This window comes from Abramis brama (genome assembly GCF_963993115.1).
Source record: "Abramis brama genome assembly, chromosome: 14".
Lineage (NCBI taxonomy): Eukaryota > Metazoa > Chordata > Actinopteri > Cypriniformes > Leuciscidae > Abramis > Abramis brama.
The window spans coordinates 5421322-5445118 of record NC_139976.1 but is presented as its reverse complement, the minus strand read 5'-3'; the positions used below and the strand labels follow the sequence as shown (position 1 = coordinate 5445118).

Below are 23797 nucleotides of genomic sequence, written 5' to 3'. Positions count from 1 at the left end.
ACTAGTACGAAAATGCTTCTATTTTGCATTTTATTTTCAGCAGTTTGATGCTTGATTGTACTGTGCATTTTTAGCCTGTTGCAATTGGAGTGAAACATTTTTTTGCCTTATTGACAGCATGCACTCAAGACGGCATTTTTAGGCATATTTTCTGTGCGGTTAAAACTACTTTGCCTCTATTTTGCATTATTTTCTAATGTAATACAGCATTTTGATGCCATTTTTACTGTGCATTTTTAGTCTGTTTCATAAGACTTGCGATATGAGTGAAAACTTTAACAGTAAGCATTTTCTACCTGCTTAAAAAACACTTTTCCTTGTTTCAAATGGCACTTCGGCCCACCCTAGATCCTAAAGGCCTGGATGACTTTTAGACCCCGCTGTAGAGCGGTTCTCACGTGAACGCTCCCGTCCGCTAAATGTCACCTAGCGTTTGGGGAAATATACCTGCGCTCTCATTCATAATACCTGTTTTGTATTTCACTTCCGAAAGTGGCACCATCATCACCCTAATTTCTTTAAGATGGGATTCACGCTACATTGCACTAAGTGTTTTAGAAAGCATAATTGCCATGCAAATTCCAATCAGCGAGATTTATGATATTTATTTATTTATTTTTAAAGAGGAAATGTTGTTTTCTGTCGAGTTACGCAAGCATTCATGGATTTAGCCGACAGCTGTTTAGCAGCGTATTATTTTCTCGCAGCGAAGGTGAAGAGAAAGTGAGAGAGCGAGAACGAGAAGAAGAAAGACAAATCTTTTCCAAGGCATAAATGCATGACGGAGGACACGCATTGTGTTTACTTGTGAGAAAATGAGGGGAGGCAGGTGAAAAATATGTGTCTGTACTTGTTCAGATTTAAGGCCTGCAAATTTGCACCCTATTTCAATTTGCCTGCGTGAGGCAGCAAGTGCAAATAGCTTATTGAGGGTGAGATTAAAGCAGAAACGGAGGAGAGGGGCATAAATCTGACAGGGCTGACTTGTACCGTCATGTAAGCGTAATGACTATCACACTGAATCAACTGCTGGAGCTCGCGGCAGCTTAACACGGGGAAAATTTGCCTGATGTGTGTGTGTGCGCGCGAGTGTGCGCTTAACCCTCGGCAGTAATACAGCCGTACCGTGTGACTAAATTTTATAGTTCATGAAGCATATTAGCGGCGGGCTGTATCCGCGCCCCATTCAAAAGGTGATTTCAATTTCAGATGCTCATTTTTCATGAAGATAAATACACCACGTGTCGCAATTCCCCTGAAGTAAATATTGCATCAATAGAAGGGTATTGTGATGGCGGGATGGAGGCGGAGATGCAAGTCTGACGTCTTTTTTTTTCCATTTTTTTTTCATTTGTATGGTAAGTGGCGGGACTCGTGGCCTATCGGGGAACAAATTGAATGTTTAATCTGTGAGCATGCAGATGGGACCTGTCGCCGTAGTCTGAGACCTGTCTCCGGGTAAATTGAGAGTTCTCCAGCTCGCACGAGAAAAGCTGATGTTGGGTCTGTTGGGGCCGTCGTCGAAGCTTGGTGAAATCAATGAGCGCTGTGACGTTCCGCGAAGAAAGCGGCCAATTTGAACACATTTCCAGATAACCGCCCAAGCCGGTGTGTGCTAAGTACATGCTAGCGCATTCGGATAGACTCGCTCACTGGAACGGTCCAATTGTTAAATGAAAAGTTGAGGAGAGACTTCGACAGTCCCCCAGGCGTCGCTTCGGTGGCGTGTCCCTTGTAGCATTATTGCATTTCATAGCAGAGCTCTTGTTTATCAAACGTGGGTTTTATTTGCGTGATGCAGCCGTGTCAGCAGCGGAGGGAAGTTAGATAGTCTACGAGTCTGCGCTTTGGTTCATACACTAGATGTGTTCCCTGAGGTCATTAAAAGTGTGAATATCTGCATTACTCCGTGGTGTTTTGCTGAAACTGTTGTTTCTCAGAGGGCGAGTTCGCTAATATCCGCCTGGGACAGATACAGGAAGCATTACATCAACAAATCCACACCATAAACACAGTGAAAAATTGCCCAATAATTGGATTTTTTTTTTTCTTGTTCTTTTAAAGTTAATAAGTGAAAAGATATTCAATTGTGAAGCCCAATTGCGAGCTTGTTAGGGTTTCTTTCAATTATTTTCCGTTTGTTTCTCCCAGTGGTGATTTTGACACTTTCCTTGAGTCTTTCTTCCTTTCATCCCTTCATCTAGGCTGGGGTTGGGAATCGCATGTCAAAAGAGGGAATGTTAATTTTGCCAAAGGTTCTGTTGCATATTAATTTAAGTCGCGATTGCTGCCGGTAGATGACACCGACAGCATTTTGATTAAGAATTTTATACATGAAGAAATTTTCATTATCGCTTCTCCTTGGTGATTTCGACGGGACGGTTTGGGATCGTGACCCGGCGCCGTGACAGTGGGTTCCAGGATAAACGGCTCTGTATTGAATCCCACCCTGTGCTGGATCCACACTTACAGCGGCAATTAATGTGGCCGTTTCCTCTAGGGAGGGCCCGGCCTTCCCAGGCCTGAGCGCCGCTATTGTACATAGGTAACAAGATTGAGCTTTTTTTCTTCTTCTTCGCCGGCTCCTCTGATAGATGTGAGGGAGTCGTTCTGTGTGATTAGGGTTCCTGATTGACTTCAGATAATCAGGCCAGCAGGGTGTAATGTCTGCAAATAGATCTTAAAATGAGAATAGAAAGGCAAGGTTTAAATCAACCGTGCCCTTTGACCTCAACATGTATGTGGGGTGCTTATAATAACCATTATTGCGCTAGTTCATCAGAACATTTTGATCTCATTAACAACTGTAGTTTTATATTTAAGAGTCTGGAATAGTGAGGATAGCAGAATGACAGGAATATATAATATTTATTATAACATAGTAATATTTACACACACCTCATCATTATGAGGACAAACTAAACCTACCCATCACATAAAACTTTATGAATTTGACATTTTTCATAAAACATTGTTTAGTATGTTTTTTAAGCCATTTTAATTACGAGAACATAAACCACATTTACGTTGTAATACTAGTGTAATAGCTATGTCATTACGCAAATTTGTGTCTCCATAAATAAACACACACACACACACAAATTCCACATAAATATATGCACATGCATTTTATACAACCATGTAATGATCTTTATTTTGATAATCGAGTGACTAAATATTTTACGAATGAAATGTACTTCATTTAATAATTTTCTCTATTTACAGTTTGATGCATGCAAACTAAAATCATTCATAACAAATTTTAAATATTACATCAAAAGTAAAACCTCTTGAGTTAAAAACAAAAGACTTTTGTATTATTTGAGCTGCATTCAAAGTCACCGTGACCGCATGTTGTAACACTGCATGCGGAGTACACTATAGTAAATAATATAAATGGCATATAAATGGCTTGACACATTTTCACTATTGCACCGCCCAGTTTGGAATCATATTTCCATTTATCATTCAGAAATGATGTGATCTGTTTGTGTGTCCTCTCCTGTTGAGCTGAAAGCCCCCTAGTGGCACGCGGCGGTTTAGAAACCACCTCTCCCTCTGGCATGTCATTCTAATACAGCTGAAAGAGCTATGAGATCCTTTAATAACCCCCCACCCCATCGCCCCCAAACCCCAGCGAGCGTGTGGCGGCCCCTGAAGGAGCCGCATCTCCATGTATGCTGACACATTTGTGTACCTGCGACAGAAAAGACAGAGGCCAACGCTGTCGGCTCTTGCCTCAACCACTTCTCTACAAAATCAACCTGACAACTCGCTGTTTTCTCCATGGAGAGAAGCGTTTTCCCCCCCACCCGTCTTGTTTTTTTTTTCTGTTGTAAAGGATGCTTGCATGTCAGTCCTGTAAGCGAGAGCATCCTTATTATTTGCCTATAACCCTGTTTGAAAGCCCATGTGTCCCGCGCAGACAGGCAAAAGCAGCGGTGTCGGTTATCTGGGTAACAGCCATCAGAGGGACAGCAGCTTTGGAATGCATGTCTCCTTCTCCGCTTCCTTTCCTGTCTATATTTCACTCCACTTCAGACCATTTATCCCGCTGTGCTGCGAGCACTTTGTCATTCCCTCTCCCTCCCGTTCACTTTTAATGCGTACGAGTCGGATTCTGTCATCTCGCCGCTTCGTCGCAGAACTCGTACTTCATCTGTTGCTGCTTAAAGAGCACATAGAGAAGAAAAAGCATCTATTTAATGTCTTGATTATTTCTCCTAGGCGGCACTGAGATTAAATGGAGAGCAAATGGAGACTTTTCTCCAAGTTTCAGAAGAGTGTCTCAGACTGTGTTTTAAATGTATGTCATGTATTTTATTAGGAGACACATCTAAGACAAAGCTGATGCTAAAATGATCCATAACTGAGAACTCCATTAAGTTCGGTGAGCAAAGAAAGAGCAACCTATAAGCAACAGAATTGAATTTGGGTCACCTATAAGAGAGAAAAATGACAAATCTCTTTAATAGATCAATTGTTTTTCTTAATGAGATCATATGGAGAGGTTTTTTTTCCTGAGAATAACTCAAGAAATCTCAGCAATGTCTCAAACCATGCTCAGGTTCGCACTCACTTTTTATCCACATTCTTCCATCATTGTTTATTTGTCATGGAGGAGAGACAGAGTTGATATTTCATGGAGTTCCCAGTTATTTTTCATTTAAGTCTCCTGAGCGATAAAAAAACATTACATTTTACATTTGTGTCACCTAAAAAAGCACAAATTAAATCTCTTTAATATATCAATCGTTTCTCCTGGACATTAATGAGATCAAATGGAGAATAAATACATATCTTTATCCCAAGGAAAAACGTTAGAGTTTCAGAAGAGATCTCAGCAATGTTTCAAATTGTACTCGGGTTTGCACTCAAAAAGAATTCAGTATAAACTCAAGCGTTTCACTCTATATTCTTTCACAATTTCAGGAGAGACAAAGTTGATACTTGATTATTTATCAAGCTATAAAAGAGCAACATCTGAGCCTTACAATTTTGAGTGTGATGTTAAAAAAGCACCATATGTGTTGTCCTCTCTGTGTGTGTCCCATCATCATGAATGTGTGTGTGTGTGTTTGTGAGAGAGTGCTCAGATAAAAAAAGCTTTCTCCTGACGTATTTTCCCACCATGCTGAGCTCCTGCTGGAGCGGGCCGCACAGAGCCCTGCTTGTGTCGCGCTGATGTCATAGGCCTGACCTGCCTCTGCTGTACAAAGGCTTTAGGTATCACTGCCTCTGTTCACACAATACCCATTCAAGCAGGTTGCTTTGCTCCTGCAAGCCTAAAGAACAATGTTATTTTTTGTTTCAGCATTATAAAGCTGGACTTTGCAGGAAACTCAACAGACAAAACCTTTATCAGACGATGCTTCGGGTAGGCTGGCAGTATAATCCGCCTCCATTAGCCTTTCAGTGTGTTTCTCTCTCTTTCTCTCTGTCTTTATTTTTATTTTTTTTACCTCTTTACCATCTTTCTCGCTCACTTGCTCTCTTTCTAGTTGGCAAGAGACGAAGAGTGCATTCACAGGGGTCAAAACAAGACAGAGTTTCTCTGCATTGTGGATATTAAAATACATGAGCATGAAATCAACTATATTTGTTTTCTAAACGCACTCTTATTTTGCATTGTTCATTAAAATTTCATTCAAAATACGAAGGACTTTACTTTTGGGGTGATGACATAAATCTGCTCTTTTCACAATCCAATCAGGTCCTGATTGATGAAATCAAGTCTCCCTCTATTTTTTTTTATTTTTTTTCTCGCTGAGATTACTAAAATGTGACCCTGGATCACAAAACCAGTCACAAGTCACACTTCAAACCGTTGGCAAAAGCCAGAGTCAAAATTATCGATTTTTCTTTTATGCCCAAAATCATTAGGATATTAAGTAAAGATCATGTTCCATGAAGATATTTTGTACATTTCCTACCATAAATATATAAAACATTTATTTTTGTGAGTGAATGCAGCACAATCGTGAACATAAATGGATAACTTTAAAGGAGATTTTCTCAATGTTTTAATTTTTTTTTGCATCCTCAGATTCCAGATTTTCAAATAGTTGTATCTCGGCCAAATATTGTCCTATCCTACCAAACCATACATGGAAAGCTTATTTATTCAGCTTTCATACGATGTATAAATCTCAATTTCAGAAAACTGACCAATGTGACTGGTTTTGTGGTCCAGGGTCACAAATATGCTGCGAAAGACGTTCTGCTTTGATTTTTAACGCTGCTTTAATCACCATGCATTTTGAATTGAAAGAAACGACATTCCCTTTCAGATTGCGCATTTACGAGTTTCCCAGTCGGAATCCCTTTTTCCTGGGATCTGTCCACAGGCACGGCCGGCAAAACGGTGACAATGTAAACCTCTAATATATTTGCTTATTAGAATTCTCTGGATTTCAGTCAACAATATGAAAGCACCAAAGGCCTCTGGTCCTGCCATGTACAAACACACTCTCAGTGTGTGTCTGTGTGTGTACGTGTGTGTCTATGATTCATTCCGGTGCAGTTTTAGTCCTTATAAAATATTCATTTTGGTTGTGCAGGGTTCTGTAATTGCCATCTCTCAGACTGAATAATTTATACCACGCGCAGACTGACAAAGCTACGCCATACGGCCGTAGATGAATCAGGAACAAGGATCCGTGCTGCCAGCCGCATTATTGTTTCACAAATATGGCACTCACGTCATTTCTGGACGACACGACAACTAATCCGGCTTCTCTTCATTTGTCATGTCATTTCACCCGCTCTGTTGTTTTAGCTTTTGCGTTTGCCCTACTGTCTCCCAATGAATGACCCCTGGCTTTCGGCGTACGGTGCATTGGGTAGCACTAATGCACCTTTACCCTCATCCTTCCCAGTCTGTCCTTGTCTTTTTCACGCATGGTAACTACACCTCACACTCTTGATCACTTTAGAAACATATATTATGCATCAGGAATAAAATGAAGCACAACCCCTCTATTCGCTCTTCTCTTTTGAGGTTTTTATTGCTCATAAGTTGATCTTTTATAGCTGGGGAAAAAGACGCCATTAATCTCACATAAGTAGAGTTTCAGAAGAGATCTCAACAACGTCTCAAACTGTGCTCAGATTTACAAATCAACGTGTGTGTTATTTCTCCCAAACGTTTTAGCAGAAAGTTGATGCATCATTGAAACTCCATTAAGTTGCCAGAGCAATGAAAGAGCAGCGTTCCTCTAGCTTGGTCATTTAGTAAATATGAGCACAATATTAGTAATCTCACACATGTTGAGTTTATGAAGAGATCTCAACAATGTTTCAAACTGTGCTCAGATTTCCCGAACAACTAATTGTATTTCTCCTATAACAGAAACAAGCTGATACTTAAATGAAACTCTATTAAGTACCCTGAGCAATGAAAGAGCAATCAATGATCAATACAACTTTCCTATAGGTTGGTAATATAGTAAATATGAGCACATTATGAGTGTTGAGATTCAAAACTATAGAGGAGACATTTATGAGATTATTGAGGTCTTTTAAGCAGGAGATATACATTTCATAGATCTTAATTCGCTCCATTCAATCAGCTGAGATATTAAAGAGCTCTCATTTCTGATGTTGCCATTATCTTTGAAGTCCCTCCCAACGTTTCACATTATTTTGGGATCTGGTCAGTTTTTCAGGCTCTAAAAAGCGAAGCTTCTGCAAAGTGACCTGCACATCCTCTGCTCATGTCCATTATGGAAATCTATTAGCGCGGATCACCCGCCGCCTGTCTGGGGGCCCGTAACATCACCTCTGCTCTCCCAGCGTCTCTGACTGAGCTACGGCGAGCTGATGGATGACTTGAAAACGCTCTGATGTAACGGCCTGTCCTCTCTCTCTCTGTGTGTGTGGTTGTTGACATGCAGGAATAATGACATGGACGAAGGGTCCACATGTGCCCGTGTCATTAGGCTGCATTACCTGTGTTAAAACCAATAACTGCCACTCAGAACTGGATACACATTAATCATTTATAATGTTTTAATACGTTTTTAATCAGCATCACTGAGACCACAGCCTTCAGACATCAGGCAAGCCGTGTATGTGTGTGTGTGTGTGTGCGTATGTGTGTGTTCCTTCATGGCCTGATTTGAAATGTGCTTTTTTCACTCTCTCCTTCCTGTTTTTAATTAATAATTAAAATCGGCAAAGATGACAGTTCCTAATTAGGGCTGTCTTGAAAGAATGTGGGAATGTATGAATTTTAGATGGGGAAGGAGAGAGAGAGAGAGAGAGAGAGAGAGAGAGAGAGAGAGGGTAATGAACACACAAGGAGATGTCTGGAGTAGAATAGAGACACAACAAACAAAGAGACAAACAAAATAGCGATCACATATCCATCAGCAAGTGAGGATTAGGTCAGGTAAAGACAACAGCATCCTTGGCCATGTGTGGCCAGTGTTTCAGCCAATCAGAAGCAGGATTGAAACCCACCACCGACGCCCCCCACCCCCCACTCCTTTTCCGCCCCTCACCTCCTCCCGGGGAAACTTGAGCCCGCATTCCCAACATCAAAGAGCTGAGCGTAGGGATGGAAAGAGCAAGAGAGGTAAAACATGCATAGCTTGCTACCCCTTTTCCACAGAAACAGTGCTGGTTCTCGGGCCGGGGGATTTGCAGAGCTGTTTCAGAACCGGCCTACAATTCCATTGACTCAAATGCAGAACAATGACGTAATTTACTATTTCACTACATAACCGACTGGCAATTTTTTGTTTATGTGTCTTATGAGTTTTAGAACATGTTTTAAGAATTTGATTCACTGCCTTTAACACAAGCAGCTTTTCTTTTTTATATATATATTTTTTTTAATTTATTTATTGAATCAAATACTATCTGTGATGTTTTGAATAATATAAATTATTAATAATAATAACAATAATAACGACAACAACAACAATATTATTATTATTAAATTCCAATTTATTATTCAATTATTAATTAAAATGTTTATCTATAGCTAAAAACAGCTGGAGGGACGTTTTGTTTATTTTAATGTGAAAAATCTAGTTTTGTATTTGTCTAAATTTTTATTTTTAATGAATAAAATTCAAATAGCAATCATTTCATATGTGATATTTGTCAATACTTGCTTTACTAATAACAATTATATTCTAATAGTATTAAATTATGATTAAATTAATTCTTAAATTAAAAAAAATATATATCTACAGCTAAAAAATGCTGTTTTTGTTGATTACAATGTGAACAGTCTACCTTTGTTTTCCGTTCTTGTCTTTTTACAACTTATTTGATGTGTTTATTATCTTGCATAACACCCTGTCGTGGAAAAGAGGCCCGATTTGCAACAGGGAACCTCCACAAGATCCTCGAGTACACCTAAACCAGAAAAAAAAGTGGTAGAAGGGGGAAAGAGAGTGAATGGTAAAGGAGGGTGGATGGAGGAGGGCGACAGAGAGAGAGTGTGTGTTTAATGAGGCCCCAGTCTAAGACAAAATGCTGTGATTGACAGAAGCAGTGATCTGTTGGGAAAATAATGTCAGAGGCATGTTACACATTAGGAAAAACTATGGAGGAGAGGACGAATAGAGAGAGTGAGAAAGAAAGGAGGAGAGAATGTGCACACCAGTCTGGGTCTGGTACAGCAGTCTGCCTGAGGGAGAAAACACACACACACACACGACAGGAACACACACACACAAGACAGGAACACGTGTCTAAAACACTTCTGGCATAAATATGTTTAGGCAGATGCTCAGATATGTTCAAACATACAAAATTATATATTTCTTTCACATGTTCGGGTCACTTCCTTCGTGATCAGACAATTAAGCAAGTGCAGTTGTTGAATCCTGATTTGAACATATTTAAACCTGTTTAAACCTTCAGAAAAGATCCAAAAGGAAGTTCAATAGTGCTTGTCTGTGGCGGTGGTTGCTAAGTGGTTAAAACGGGCTGGCTTCAAGTCTCTGTGATATTTTGGGCTCCTCGGGTTCTTCCTTAAGTGTAACTCTGTGGGGTTTTTGTATGCCTGTTTTATTGCCTGCCAAGTGTAAAGTTTAATTCTGAATGCTTAGAAAAGAAAAAGCTCAGCAGAAATGGTGTAGACGAGTTACTCACCAAAGTTCAATACTTGGTGTTATAGGTTTTGTAAAACCTCTCTCTGTCAAATGAGATGCAAGCGCACCCAAGAACCAATCAGATGCAATCAGGCCTGTCAGCCAATCAGAAGCCAGAGCTGACACAGGGAGCTTGTGCATTTTGGAAATGTGATCTGTATTGACCTGTGTACCGTCTCAGCTTCTGGACCTGAAATCAGCAGAATGTACTCGTGTAAGTGTGTGTGTGTGTTCTGTATTGTCTGGCTGGCAGGGGTCTGATCAGCTAAAGTTGCTTCGTGATCAATACTCAGCAGAGTCACACAGCTGTGCCCTAACCATTAACGCCTGAGCAGCAATTAGTGTCCACACTGACCGCTCACACACACACACACACACACACACACACACACACTCCCATCTGCCATTGTATTTCTTTACCTCTCTTTACATCCCCTCATCTGTCTTGGGACGACAGGAAGAAAAGCAGTTGCAGGTTTTCCCCCCTCTTTTGTCTTAATACGACAACATTCGACAACAAAACAAACACAATACGATCATTTAAGGGGCTGACAAATATTTGGAAAACTCCATAAATGATTGTCTTGTGTTTGTGTGATATTAAAGCTTGGCAGATTTCACTTCTGTCCCGTATATACGATAGAATTTAGATCTCTTCTAAATCTCCTAGACAGCACTGAGGTTAAATGAAGAGCAAATGGAGATTTCTCAAATGTTTGCAATCAAAAATCTCAACATGTCAACTTTTTCTTATAAAATTATCAGAGTTATGCGATGCACGTTATTTTTATACACTGTAAAAAGCGATCTTTCGAAGTTATTATTAGAGTATGATTTACAAGAAAACATGTCACGCGTGATACAGTGTGTTACTTGCAAGTTGTATTTTCTTTGTGAAATTTACTAGCAGTTCCCTAGTAAAAAATTGTTGCAAAGTAAATCCTTCACCATTTTTTTGTTTCCATTGTAGCTGTGTCCTCTTATTTTATGTCACATTTATATTTCCACAGTACTTTTAGGAGACACTTCTGAGATCAAATTAATACTTAAACAACATCTGAGCTATGAAAGAGCTGTAAAATTTTCCTCCGATTTATAAATCGATTGATTTTGTCATCTGCAGTTAACCTCCCACTGCCTTTACTGATGTAAAACACACTGAATTTGAGAGATCAAGATGATGGCGGCTCGGAAAGAGTAACCTTACCGGCAATTATGACGGGGGTTATGGGACAGAAGCATCGCCCCCTGCATTTATTTGTTTTTGCGTCTTTTGTGCTGAATGAAGTGGGATTAGTGTGAAGGAGAGGACGGGAGGAGGGCTTCTCCTTTGAATGAGGGCAGGAAAACGATCCAATGATGGTTTGGGTTAAGATAAGAGCTAAGGGCTGTTATTGAGCTGATGTGCTTGAAACGTACCCCTTTTTTCCTCTCAATTACCTCAGCCTGTGAAGCCAAAGTCCTTTCAAACGACAAGCCCCCCGTCTTCTCTCTCTCTCTCTCTCTCTCTCTCTCTCTCGTCCGCCACCATCATAAGCATTCGGCCCCTCTGGTCAGAAAGAGCGGTGAAGGACAGGTTGTATTAATTACTTCGCGCCGGCCGGCCAGATCATTTTATCACAGATTTGTCGACAAGTTGCAGTGGAAGCTAGAAGTCGAACGCCTCCGGTGAAGAACAAAAGCGAGGGAAGAAGGTCTCTGATGTGAAATTAAACACGTCTGCTTTGCTTTTTTTCTCTCTGACAAACCAAATTCGTGTCTTGTGTAATTGATAACTGCCTCGGCCAATTATTTTGCACGTTACAATACACAGAGGCCCCCTTTCGCTGCTACAGCTCTTCCATAATTAGCTATGCTAATATCCCTTTATTGGCCTTAATATTGCTCAACATCTCCGTGGCATCCATAGGCCACCAGAGTCCTGTGTCCTGTCACAAATGCTGATTATTGAGAAGGATAGCTTTAATCAAACATAATTGCAGTTAATTTTTTTTCCTTCCCTTCCTTGCTCTCCGTTGCCAGCATCTAATGCTGCCTTCTCCTTGATATTCCATTAAATGACTATTTAACTGCCTTCTTTATTTCCGACGGTCGCGAACACCACCGCAAAGTTCTGGAGCCATTTAGAGAGAGCAAAAGGGAGAGAGAACCGTGTGGCCGTAATTGCTTGCCTTTTCACAAAGGACTAATTTACTCAATCCCCATGCAGAAGTGAAACGGCTCTAATTCAGACGAAATTACGCTGCTGTTGTGGACAGCAGCTGAATATCATTGTGTTCAGAAAGCTGTGGAAATTCACTTAAACTCGGAGGTAAACAGACCCCGAGCGAACGTGCACAGCTACTGTACAGGGTTTTAATGAGAGATTGTGTTTTTCAACACTTTTTTACGCATTAGCCTGTTGGTGATAATACCCTGCCATTTCATCTATAATTCATTTAATGATTTTCTTTGACATTAATTGTAAATGTGTTTGGTTATAGGAGTGGATTAGAATAACCTCTAACCCTAGTATTAAACTTTGGCAATACGTCCTGAGCTGAGCTGTTACTTTTCTAAGTGATTGGACTTAAAATTTCAAAACTAATTGGGTGAAAAAACGTTATATTTACATAGAGGTGGGAGTCAAGTTTTATATATATATATATATATATAATGAGAGAATGACTCAAACCTGCAGCTTACACGAGCACCACAGCTGAGCATGTATAGAGCATCTTTTCATTATCACAGTATTTTTGTCTTTTTTACAGAAAGAAAAAAAATCACATAAATCACTTGTGCAAAAAGCTAAATCCTTTTGAATGAGATAAGTCACAAAATATTTTTAGACGTGCGCGTAAAAATAGTATTTTCCTTTTGAAGTAATTGCCTGTAAATATTTAAATACAACTTAAATATGTACTTGTTTTCTATTTTCTTTCTATTTTTCTAATTTTTATAACATTTCTGATATATTACTATTTTTTTTTCCACAGCCCCAACATTATAAGGGTACTTGAAATGCCTTCCAGGTGTTATAGTTTTCATGTTTTTGTTGCTTCTATTGAAATTGATGCAGTCCATCTCACTTTCAAACCTCTGAATGGGTGCTTTGCAATAATCTTTGAGTTAGCACAAGTGTGTCCACCTGTGTATGTGTGTGTGTGAAGCCATTTGTTTGCGGCTATAGAGTAGGAAAAAACAAGTGAGAGAGAGATAGCGAATGAGAGGGGTAAATAAAGGCTATATTTCAGGCTTGATTTACTCCGATACCTGCTGTGAAACATTACAGCTCTATAGGGAAATAAAGACAGGGGCCGCGAATTACAGCTCGTAATACTCATTCTGATAATGGCCTGTCCAACAACTACCATACACACACTGTACACAATTAAAGCTAATGCTCTAATGTTTTTGGCCTCTTCTGGCTGTTATGACTGCCATCTTTCTTTATTCCCACCCCAGCGATGCTGAAATTCGCTTTTTATTGACGCAAGTCACTAAAAATTTTCTGAAACTACCAAGGCCACCTTCGGGGCCCTTGCCTCGCCTTTCTCCTACTTTTCCTCAATCTGTCTCAATCCTAAACATTCCCTCTCTGTCGGGAGGAAAGGGTGACTGTATATAAATGAGAATTGGAAGTGGAGGGTGTTCAGGGTTGCAGATGTCATTTCACACAGTGATATATTGCTTGGCTCGTGGTCCCATCGGAGAGTCCGAATGAGAGACTTCATCCTGCATACACACACTGTTTACCTAGTGAAATACATGTGTTAACTCAACACTGAACACAATCTGCAATGCATGACATGGTAGCATGCGCGAAAGCGAGAGAACGAGGGACCTTTACGACATGACGTCCGGCCCCTCAAAGGTTGGAGGGCTGAGGTAAATATTGGTGGACATGGACATCCATATACAAAGACAAATTTCCCACTTGCTGGATATTTCTGGAGACACCACAGTCCCTATTTTTACAATAAGTCAGTTCACTCCAATAGGTCAGACAAAATCTCTCCATCCGTTGACTTCCATTGCCATTTCTCCAAACATTTTTCTTCTACAAGTGGTCTTCCTCTTAAACGAATCACTTCCTGTGATACGAGGAGGGTGGCACCAGCTGTACGAGCCTTCAACTTCCTCTTCCCTTAAGCCCCTCTTATCCGTCTTCCTTCTCAACACCTCTCTTGAAGGACTCTTGAAGGGTCTCTTTACCTCTTAAAAACACCAGGTTTTAGTTCTTGAGGTGCGCGTGTGCGAGGGCCCGTCCGATGGGACCTTCTCTGACTCTCGCTCACACATGACATTTGCCGAACAGATTATGCAGTTAGTAATTTGCGCAATAATTACCGGGTGCTGTTGTCCCGGTGGCGGGGTGTGTCTAATTGTCTAACAGGACTGTAAGTTTGCGGGCCGCTCTCACCTCGTTAGGTCTCCTACCCCGTTCGCCGGTCCTCGTCTGTGATGAGCAGGGCTCAGGTGTGCTGGTTTACCTCCCCATTGAGCACGTTAAGCCTTAATTACAGGGTAGAGCAGGGGAGGAAAGAGGGGGGCGGAATATTAACTGACTTCCTGTCAGTGACGGGCAGATGGGTTCTGTGGGGAACTGTGGGATTTGGATGCGTCAGCCACACGGACAGACTGAAAAACAGATAAACAGAGAGACAGGGAGGTCGTGGGAGGGTGAGGAACAAAACACTAATGATCATTACTCTGAGGGGAATTATCTAGAAACAAGGTGAATCCAGCTGTCGGTTTGATCGCGCTTCTGTGCCAGTCGTGTTGTGCGTGGACGTCCCGGACTCGAAGTCCGCGGTTGTATTTTGTGCCATCGATTAGTTTTCCGTGCAGGTTTTGTGATGGATTGATTGTCTAACGTGAAGTTTTCCCTCTCTTTGTCTTCTCTTGCAGGTTCTTTTTGAAATTCTTCCTCAAGTGTAATCAGAACTGCCTGAAGAATGCAGGAAACCCACGGGACATGCGCAGATTCCAGGTAATGTTTTCGTTTTTTCCCCCTCACACACACACACACACACACACACACACATTCTAATGTGAAAAACAGGCCACTCGCTGGGGTAGCTGTATGGTGTTTTACTTTGTGGATATATTTAAACGGGCTGCCTTGACCCGGTTGAAGGCCAGATCTGTCTCCTCCAGAGATGCTTCGATTCTGCAATTCTGCTCAAGCACATTCCAAATGTTACACACACAAAAATAAACCCTCAAGATCTATCGTTCTATCTATTGATCCTCCATACACACACACACACACACACACACATAATACTGTATATATGCTTCCATACAGGGCTCTATACTCCACAAATGAATATATCTGCACCACTTTCATTCATTTATGTACCTCTGTATCTACCATCCAATCACAGAGACATTATTAGATACAGTACACAGAAAGGCAGCAGCCTTGGACTTCATTACGTGTGTGTGTCTGTGTGTGTGTGTGACAGCTCCGCTTAACCCAGTGCTGCGAGGATGTGTGTTTATATACTTGTGGTTATATAGATGTATTGTTGAGCAGGCAGCAGTGGTGCAGCCGCTTGCACAACTTTCATTTTTCATGCTTTGGAACGTCAAGTGTCTTCACTGATATTGATCCATGCGTCCAGAGCAGAAGGTCAGAGCCGGCGTGAGAGGAAGTGTCCTTTCTGTCTGCACTGCGAGTAAAAGAAACATCCGTCACTGCGGATGTGCCTTCCCACAATAAAGTCACTGGACCTCTCTTTCTCTCGCTGTAACAGCATGTCTGGGTTTTCAACCTATTTACACTTCCTCTGCCTCAGCACCTGGTGGAGGTGTGTGTGTGTGTGTGTGTGTCTGTCTGTGTCTCTGTGGAGAGCCATACTAATGCTGCTCTATCCTCAAAGAGCACTCGTTTCTGTTCATTCATCATTCTCTCTTCTCCATCAGTGGTTGCCAGTGGAATCTGTTCATATCTCTTCAAAACTTCCTTTAAGGAAACATCACCCTTCACAACCTAATCATTCACTTCTACAATCCACATTCTGGTGTTTATATTCTAAATTATTTAAACAGCCCTGCAGGGAGGGCTTATGACAGCATCACTTATAGAAAAAATCATAATCAACAGACAATTCCAATGAAAAGCAGGCTGTGAGACAAATGACCCAAACCTGTGATGCCTGTCAGTCTGTGAGTGGAGTCCATTAGCAAGACATCTCTCCTCCAGCGCTAACCCTTAAACTCTGCTCTGCTAAGCTAAATGCCACCTCCAGAATAAATTTCACTCATGTTCCTTTCTCCATGATCTCATGGCAAGGTCATGCTTTTGGGGTCCCTGTCTTCCCCCATTTACCATTCCATTTTCCTTCTCTTTTTTCCCTGCCTTTTCCTCTCTTATTTCTCCATTTTTCCTGTATTGCACTCAGCTAGAGAGCAGAATACTATTTAGAGGCCTATTCAAAACAAGTTTTTTTTTTTTTTTTTTGGCAGGACAGACATCTAGAATTATATTTTATTATGAAAAATGAATCGGAAACTAATTTGAAGTATCTTAACAATATTAAGCCATTAGTTTTTGGTTCATTTTGTTTTAAATATATTAGGTTATTTTTTTACTTTAATTTTTTTTAAATGCATATTTAATTTATCATTATTATTTTATTGATTATATATTTATTAATTGTATTTATTTTTTATTCCAATAATTGATTTGTTTTAAAAATATTTTGATGCGGAATAATTCATTTTAGTATCCAAACAAATACAAACAGTATACATTTTTGATTCTTTTTTTATTTTTTAAATTCCAAAAAGTATTTTTATTATATATTTTATTTTTATATTATATTATATTATATTATATTATATTATATTATATTATATTATATTATAATTAATTATTTTATAATTATTATTGTATTTATTATAATTGTTTTGGGGCAATTTTATAAATTTTTGTTTATGCCTAATAATTCATTTCAGTTTCCAAACATTTTATTCAAGAGAGATGATAAATTTGTCATGGCAAAAAAATAAATTGTGAACATTTTAAGGCATCTTATTTGCTGTGAACAGGCCTCAAGTATCATCCTCATTGTGACTCTTGACTGTGAACGTGACAGAGGGAATATTCCAGATTGTAACTGCTCCACTTCCACCTCAGACCCCCCACAACAGCACAGCCCACCCCTCTAACCCCTTTCCTCATTCAGATGCTAAACGGCCCTAATTCTCTCAATGCAACTGTATGGGCAGCCCTCTTTAGTAAACAGATCAACAAAAACAAAGAAAACCCCCTCATCTGCTACCAAAGGGGCTCTTCTCAAATTCTATTTTTTTTTTCCTTTTCTTTTGAGGGTCTGCCACCCTTCTCCATCACGGCCCTTACTCAAGCTGTGACTAATAAGATAAAACAGCTAATCAATAAATCTATAGATCAATGTAATAGGGTGAGCTAGCGATCTGTGGGCTGTTTGAGTGGCTGCTAATGGATGATGGAGCAGATGAGAGACTCTCCACTTCTTTCTGTTCACCTTAAGTGGCAGATTAAACACTAATTGTAGCTTTTTGTAAAAAAAAAAAAAAAAAAAAAAAAGCCAGAGCGCTTCAAAATGGAGGCCTCTCTTTGATTGACAAGGGCTTGGCTAGTTCTTCCCAGACAAGCCTCTCGTCCTTTATCTAACATGCACACTCTTGTAACCGCCCAAGTGTCTCCTTTAAATAGGAAAAAAGAAGCTCTCCTTCTTACAAAGGTTAATTATATTCTTCTAACGAGAAATTAAATGCGCTTTATATAGAGTCGATGCCTGCACGGCGGTTCATTTGGAGAAAGAAATACGAGACCTATTGCAGCCGAGGACTAGAATAAGAAAATGTTAAACATTTTTCACCTTCAATAAGCGAATATGATTTCGCATTTGACACCCATAAATAGTGTAATCCATTTTCGGAGAAGGACAAAACGTTTTAGAATGGGTCTTGATGGGTCCCGAATGCATGTGCGTTAATCTGATTATTTTAAGTGAACGTGTTTGTTTGGAACTTTCTAAGCAGAATTGATCCATAGCTAACAGTAGCCTGTTTGGTTTCAGGCTGGGTCATTAACAGTCAGGCGGCGTTCCAGCTTACACGAAGCATATTGAACCGCGCAAGTCATCTTTAGTTGCTTAAGGTGTGAAAACAGACTCTCTTTTCGGAGTGTAGTGATAACTTATTGTTTTAATAATGTAAAGCCCACGGGGAGTTGTTCCACCAAACCCAGTAAGTCTGCAAAAACGAGCAACTTTTCCCTTGTTTCACTCCCTCCTGCTTGGCTTGGAAAATAAACAATGGGCACAGGTTCAAGCTCCAGCACTTAGCGAGGCAAATGTGTTTGCGGTTATTGTTTCGAAGGTGTGGAGCAGTCGCATGGTTGTCAGCATTCAAAATAAAGCCTCGCTGGTACGGAGGAGAGAAGTCAAACAAACAAAGCCGTGTGTGGCGCGTGTGTGTCCGTGTCCAAAGGACCCTACTGATCAGAAGAGCGCCGGGTTCATCCACTAACTGTACTGAGACCTGCTCTCATGTTGAGTCGACACCACAGGCCAAAAAGGCTTTTTGTGTTCGTTTTCTCGCAAATAAGAGCCACAACAAAGAGCAAGCTGAAAAAAAGAGCCACGGTTTCTGATAAAGACCCCGCAGAAACCCTCAGAAGTGTCCTTCTTGTTTCTCTGGCCTTTAAGTATAGGCCTACTCAAAAAGGCCTCTGGTCAAAAACAGGCCTGATATTTTATTGATGCCAAATGATTCATTTAGTTCAATGAAGTCGATTCTAAGTTTAAGGGGAGTCTGTTTTTATTGAGTTCATATTTTTGGCAAGAAATGTGGAAATTGATTTCTACAAACTTTATCATACCAAACTCAAGATATTATATAGCTATGAACTTTGTAATTGTATTATTTTTTTATAAATTTAGGAAGTTTATTTATATATGTGATTTGATTGATTGATTGATTGATTGATTGATTATGTTAAATGGAATATTTGGAATTTATTTAGTTTTAAAGGCCTATTCATACCAAGACTTTCATAGGAAAAATGTGAAGCAATGCATCTCAATGAACTTTTTCACACAGGCCCAATGTAGAGATTGAACATGCCATCAAACAATCTTTACGTTTTCTTCACAGGTCGTTGTATCGACAACGGTTAATGTGGACGGTCACGTGTTGGCCGTGTCGGACAACATGTTTGTCCACAACAACTCAAAACACGGCAGAAGAGCTCGCCGTCTAGATCCCTCAGAAGGTACGGCCACTCCTTATCTGGAGAATGGTAGGCACATTTCCCATAACACTATTATTTGCAGAGCTTCTCTCACTTTCTCCTTCTGTTTTCCTGCATTTCCCTTTCCCCTTTTCTCATTTTTAGCCCACATTCTTTTAGTCATTCACATCGCCCATTCTCGCTCATCAACGAAACATGGTAGTGAAACTTTAGAGGAAACATAGCTAGTTCATCTTTTAGAGAATATTCATGCTTTCTCTGTTTCCTCAGAACTTTTTAGTTTCAATTTTATGGTGTTTCTACCTGCTTAATTCATCACTAATTTTATTGTTAATATTATTACTGATGTTATTGCACTCATTTAAAAAATAAATACAGTTTTTGCAATTTTTATGAATGATTTTGGGCCACATTTTTCAATTTTCTTACGTCGCATTTTGAATTTTTTTTTTGTTATTCTCAAAATTGTGTGATGGCTTATATATTTTTTATCACAATTTTAGCACAAACAGCAAATCCGTGCACGGAAAATATATAATGAACATATTCATATTAAATATTTTCAGTGTACTTTCAGCTACCAATTCACATCGCTAGTAGGTTTAATACATTTTGCCATGAAAATCCCTCTAAATTCAGTGCAGAAAATGAACTGATTACATCCAGACTTGGTTTTAATTAACACTGCTCTCTCTCTCTCTCTCTCTCTCTCTCGCTCTCTCTCTCTCTCTCTCTCTCTCTCTCTCTCTCTCTGTGTGTGTGTGTATGTATGTATATATATATATATATATATATATATGTATATGTGTGTGTGTATGTATGTGTGTGTGTATGTATAAAGCAAGTCCTTGGATGAGTAAAATTCAGATTTTGCTGCTTTGTTAGACTGAGCTGGTTTTGATCACTCTACTTCAGTACTCAAATCTCTGGGCTAAGCATTAAAACAGAACATAATCTTTGCTCATTAAAAAACATAACATTAGTATTTTCTTTGTCTTAATCAGTCCGTAATTACCATATCAACCAAGGCTCCAGTAATATTTAATGATGCAAGAGAAATCGCATCAAATCCCGACTCGTGTGAGACAAAAAACCCCAGCAAAAATATTTGTTTTCTATTTCTCGGCTTCTTGCATTAACGTTGGTGAAAAGCAGTACAGAAGTAGCGTAATTGAACGTTTGTGCCCTGAGCGCTCGAGTGTTTGGTATTCTGACGTATTGTTTGTCTCTCTGCTGTAGTCGCTTGATAGTAGGTGTGTTTTCCTTAGCAACCGCCTTTAATTAGGAGAGCAATTAAGAAGGTTGAGGCCTCTCCCCTCGTCTGCCTGAGTCCCGTGAGACCGAGAGAGAGAAAGACAGAAAAAACACGGCTCAACCCAAACACTGCCGAGGCTATCCTTCTTCAAAGCCTCCTTGGCAGAGTCCTTTTTATTGTAAATCTTTTTCTAAGCTTCCATTACTGTGTTTACAACCACCATATAGTTCATCTGCGGTTGGATTTCAGTGGTTTTATTGTTAGAAGAGGATGTGCATGAAGAAAGACTGTTTCAGACTGTTTCTTTCTTTCGCACCCATTATTAGGCCTCATGTATGATAGTCACGGTCAAATTTAAACGAATTCATTCCCTCTCGCGGTGAATTCTGACAGCACTGTAACAAGTGGTGGCGATATTCCTGACAACTCTTTTAAATTTCCGACTGTTTTAAAAGCTCACCTCCTCCTTAAACACCCACCGGCCTCGCAGACGCGTTCTCTCACCACTTAGTTACCTGCTGTTTCACCCGGCCCTGATGGCAAATTTGGGCCGTAGTGAATATTACAGCTACCTATCTAATATCTGGCCCTTTAAAGGCGACCGGGGGGCCGTTAAAACAGAAAGAAAGAGTTTCCGAGCATCCGAACTTGGCGTTTAATCACTTCTTTAAACTCCAGAGAATGTTTAAGACTTATCATTTGGCTGAGAAGGAAACGAGAGAAAGGTTCAACCTGTCATCTCTTTCCATTCTGGTGTAGAAGAGCTTCTTGCACACATGTACAGGATATATAGTCGTAAAATATAACTTCGTCCATATTTACGGTCAAGTCCAGGTCTGCGGCGCAGATACAGGGTGGTTTAGATTAGAAACACATTCTTGAAAGTGATAAATGCAAGCTGAGAGAGCACGAGAGCGGCCACGGGGAGGTCCTACCGTTTCTCCTGCCCTATCACACTTTTATCTAATCATCTAATTCAGGCGAATTTTCCCGGACAGTGAATTTGCTCTGCCTTCTGATCTTCAACTTAAAGTAATTCCCTTCACATAGCCCAGCGGACCCTCACCGTTGCTGTGCTCTCCGAGCACATGAGCCCCTTTCATTATTTACAGCTGGGGAAAGAAACCTGGGGGAGGAGAAAGAGGCGAGCGCACACTATAGGAGGGTTTCTTTTGCATTAGCGCCATTTAGATACGCCACGCAGAAACATATGTACAAATTCACACAGGCGCGAACATGCGCGCACACACTCGGATCCAAATGGCCCCATCTGCACATAGCCAGACAGAACATACACAGTCGAACCCCCCCTCCCCCCCTCCCCTCCCCTCCCCTCCCCTCCCGGGTCCAAATGAACACATTCCCCGATTTGAAAACCGTTTAGTGCTAATTCCACGAAAGCAAAGAAATATAGTGATGCACAAGACAGAAAAGAGAAGGAAGACATTTAGAGCAAGAAAAAGAAAGTCTCTCTTGCGGTGCACGCACACCCCCTCCGGACTGGGCCTACAGCCCCGAGTTGATTTGCATACCAAGTGGCGGTAATGTTGTTAGGTTTATGCAATAAAGACGAGCGGTCGGCGTCTGTGAGGCCGTAGCCAGTTAGAGAGGACAGATGGGCCGACGTGAGGTAAGAGCTCTAATCCCATCAGCGCCGGGATCAGCCTGCCATCTGGACATCCCCTGCACAATTACAAGACATTTTACGCGCTGGAACAAAGGAAGGTTGCAGCAGGCAGGATGGGACCTGTTAGAGTGCCTCAATATTGGGGAGTGCAGCGAAGAAGGTGACAAAACACGCCGGCCGCCATGTTGCCATGGAAGACGACTCAAGTCTGATTAAAGCTTCACACCAAGACGCTGTGGTGTTCTGTAAACAATACACACGGGAAAACGCACACACACACACAGTCTTGCTTGTTGACCGTCCACTTCAGCCAGAGGAAGCCCGATGAAACAAAGCCAGCGATTTCTCTGAGCGTAAAGAACTACCACAAAATTATTAGATAAATTTACACATGCAAGCAGACATGCATGCAGATTCCTTTTTGCAAGACTAATATAATAATTTAGCATTAGTTTTTATTATTTTACAAATGTTACCACACTTTGTTTTCAGTCTCTATAACATGCACTGTAAACTGGCTATTTAAATTAGTAAAATTAGGGATCTCATTATGTTGCATGCGAGTAGCATCCAATTATCATGGATGAAAAAAATAAAATCTTTTTGCAAAAATGCAGTAATGTTTAGTTGCGACAACTAATGTATATATATATATATATATATATATATATATATATATATATATATATAATATTTTAAAAATGATATTATTTGTTGTAACCAAAAAAATATATAAATACTTTGTCAGATACAGATTTTGACAAATATATCAGGCGATTCAGATTTTCCATGCATACAGAAAATGTGCATATTGTGCACTGCAGAAATACTCCAGGTAATATGTCAGTATGCAATTCCGAACATAACCTGAGCCACATCCCCTGCTAAATTGTTCTCCCTTGTTAAAACACGTTCCTGCCCGTCACTTCCTAGTGGAGTGTTGAACTTGGCCTCTCCGGGCCGCCATAGACCATGTCTGCTTTCTCCAATTTCCATCATCCGCTTGAGTGCATTTCGCACGTATATCATTAGCTGACGAACACAGGCTGTGTAATTCACTCCTTTATGCTTCCCATTCAACACATGTTCCCTCTCTATATTCAAGCAGAATGTATGCAAATGCTCGGCGGCGGAGAGGGGAGAGGGGAGAGGTCTGGCAGCCTTTTCTCTAGGATGGCGGGGGGGAGCGTTGCGAATTCCGAGGCAATGCGTGGTGATCTCAGGCCACAGCTGCCAGACTGCCCCTCTCGTGGGCCCGTTCTCTCCTCGCGCACGCGCAGACACACTCACGTGCACCAGCCCCTTCCTTCTGCTCACCTACACAAAGTAAATTTGTTTACTGTAATTTTTGGTGAATGATTTGCTATAATTGGTTGCGCTGATGAAGGTCAGTCCCTATGAGGAGTCGTGTCTGTCTTTGGAGACTTGATCCTCTTTCAAACGCTCTGCCTGCAATTAAGAAAAGCAAATGTCATTCCCAAGCCTCAGAAATGAAAATTTGTATGAACTTATTAGCATGAAGTCAACAGCTCTAGTTAAGGGCAAGCTCCCAGTGTGTGTGTGTGAGAGAGAAA

At 40.5% G+C, this 23797-nt stretch overlaps 1 protein-coding gene across 21 annotated transcripts in view; it reads left to right on the top strand.

Moving 5' to 3' along the window:
• The window catches only part of ebf3a (EBF transcription factor 3a), a 93465-nt gene that overhangs the window by 42407 nt on the left and 27261 nt on the right, over positions 1 to 23797 (top strand). For 12 of the 21 annotated variants that reach the window (XM_084134436.1, XM_084134449.1, XM_084134439.1 and 9 more), the window contains exons 7-8: positions 15003 to 15084; positions 19245 to 19362. In XM_084134436.1, the coding sequence (XP_083990562.1) occupies positions 15003 to 15084; positions 19245 to 19362 (200 nt within the window). Of the gene's footprint in view, positions 1 to 15002; positions 15085 to 19244; positions 19390 to 23797 lie in introns of all 21 variants that reach the window. The other 9 variants (XM_084134432.1, XM_084134445.1, XM_084134441.1 and 6 more) reach the window with 1 other exon arrangement.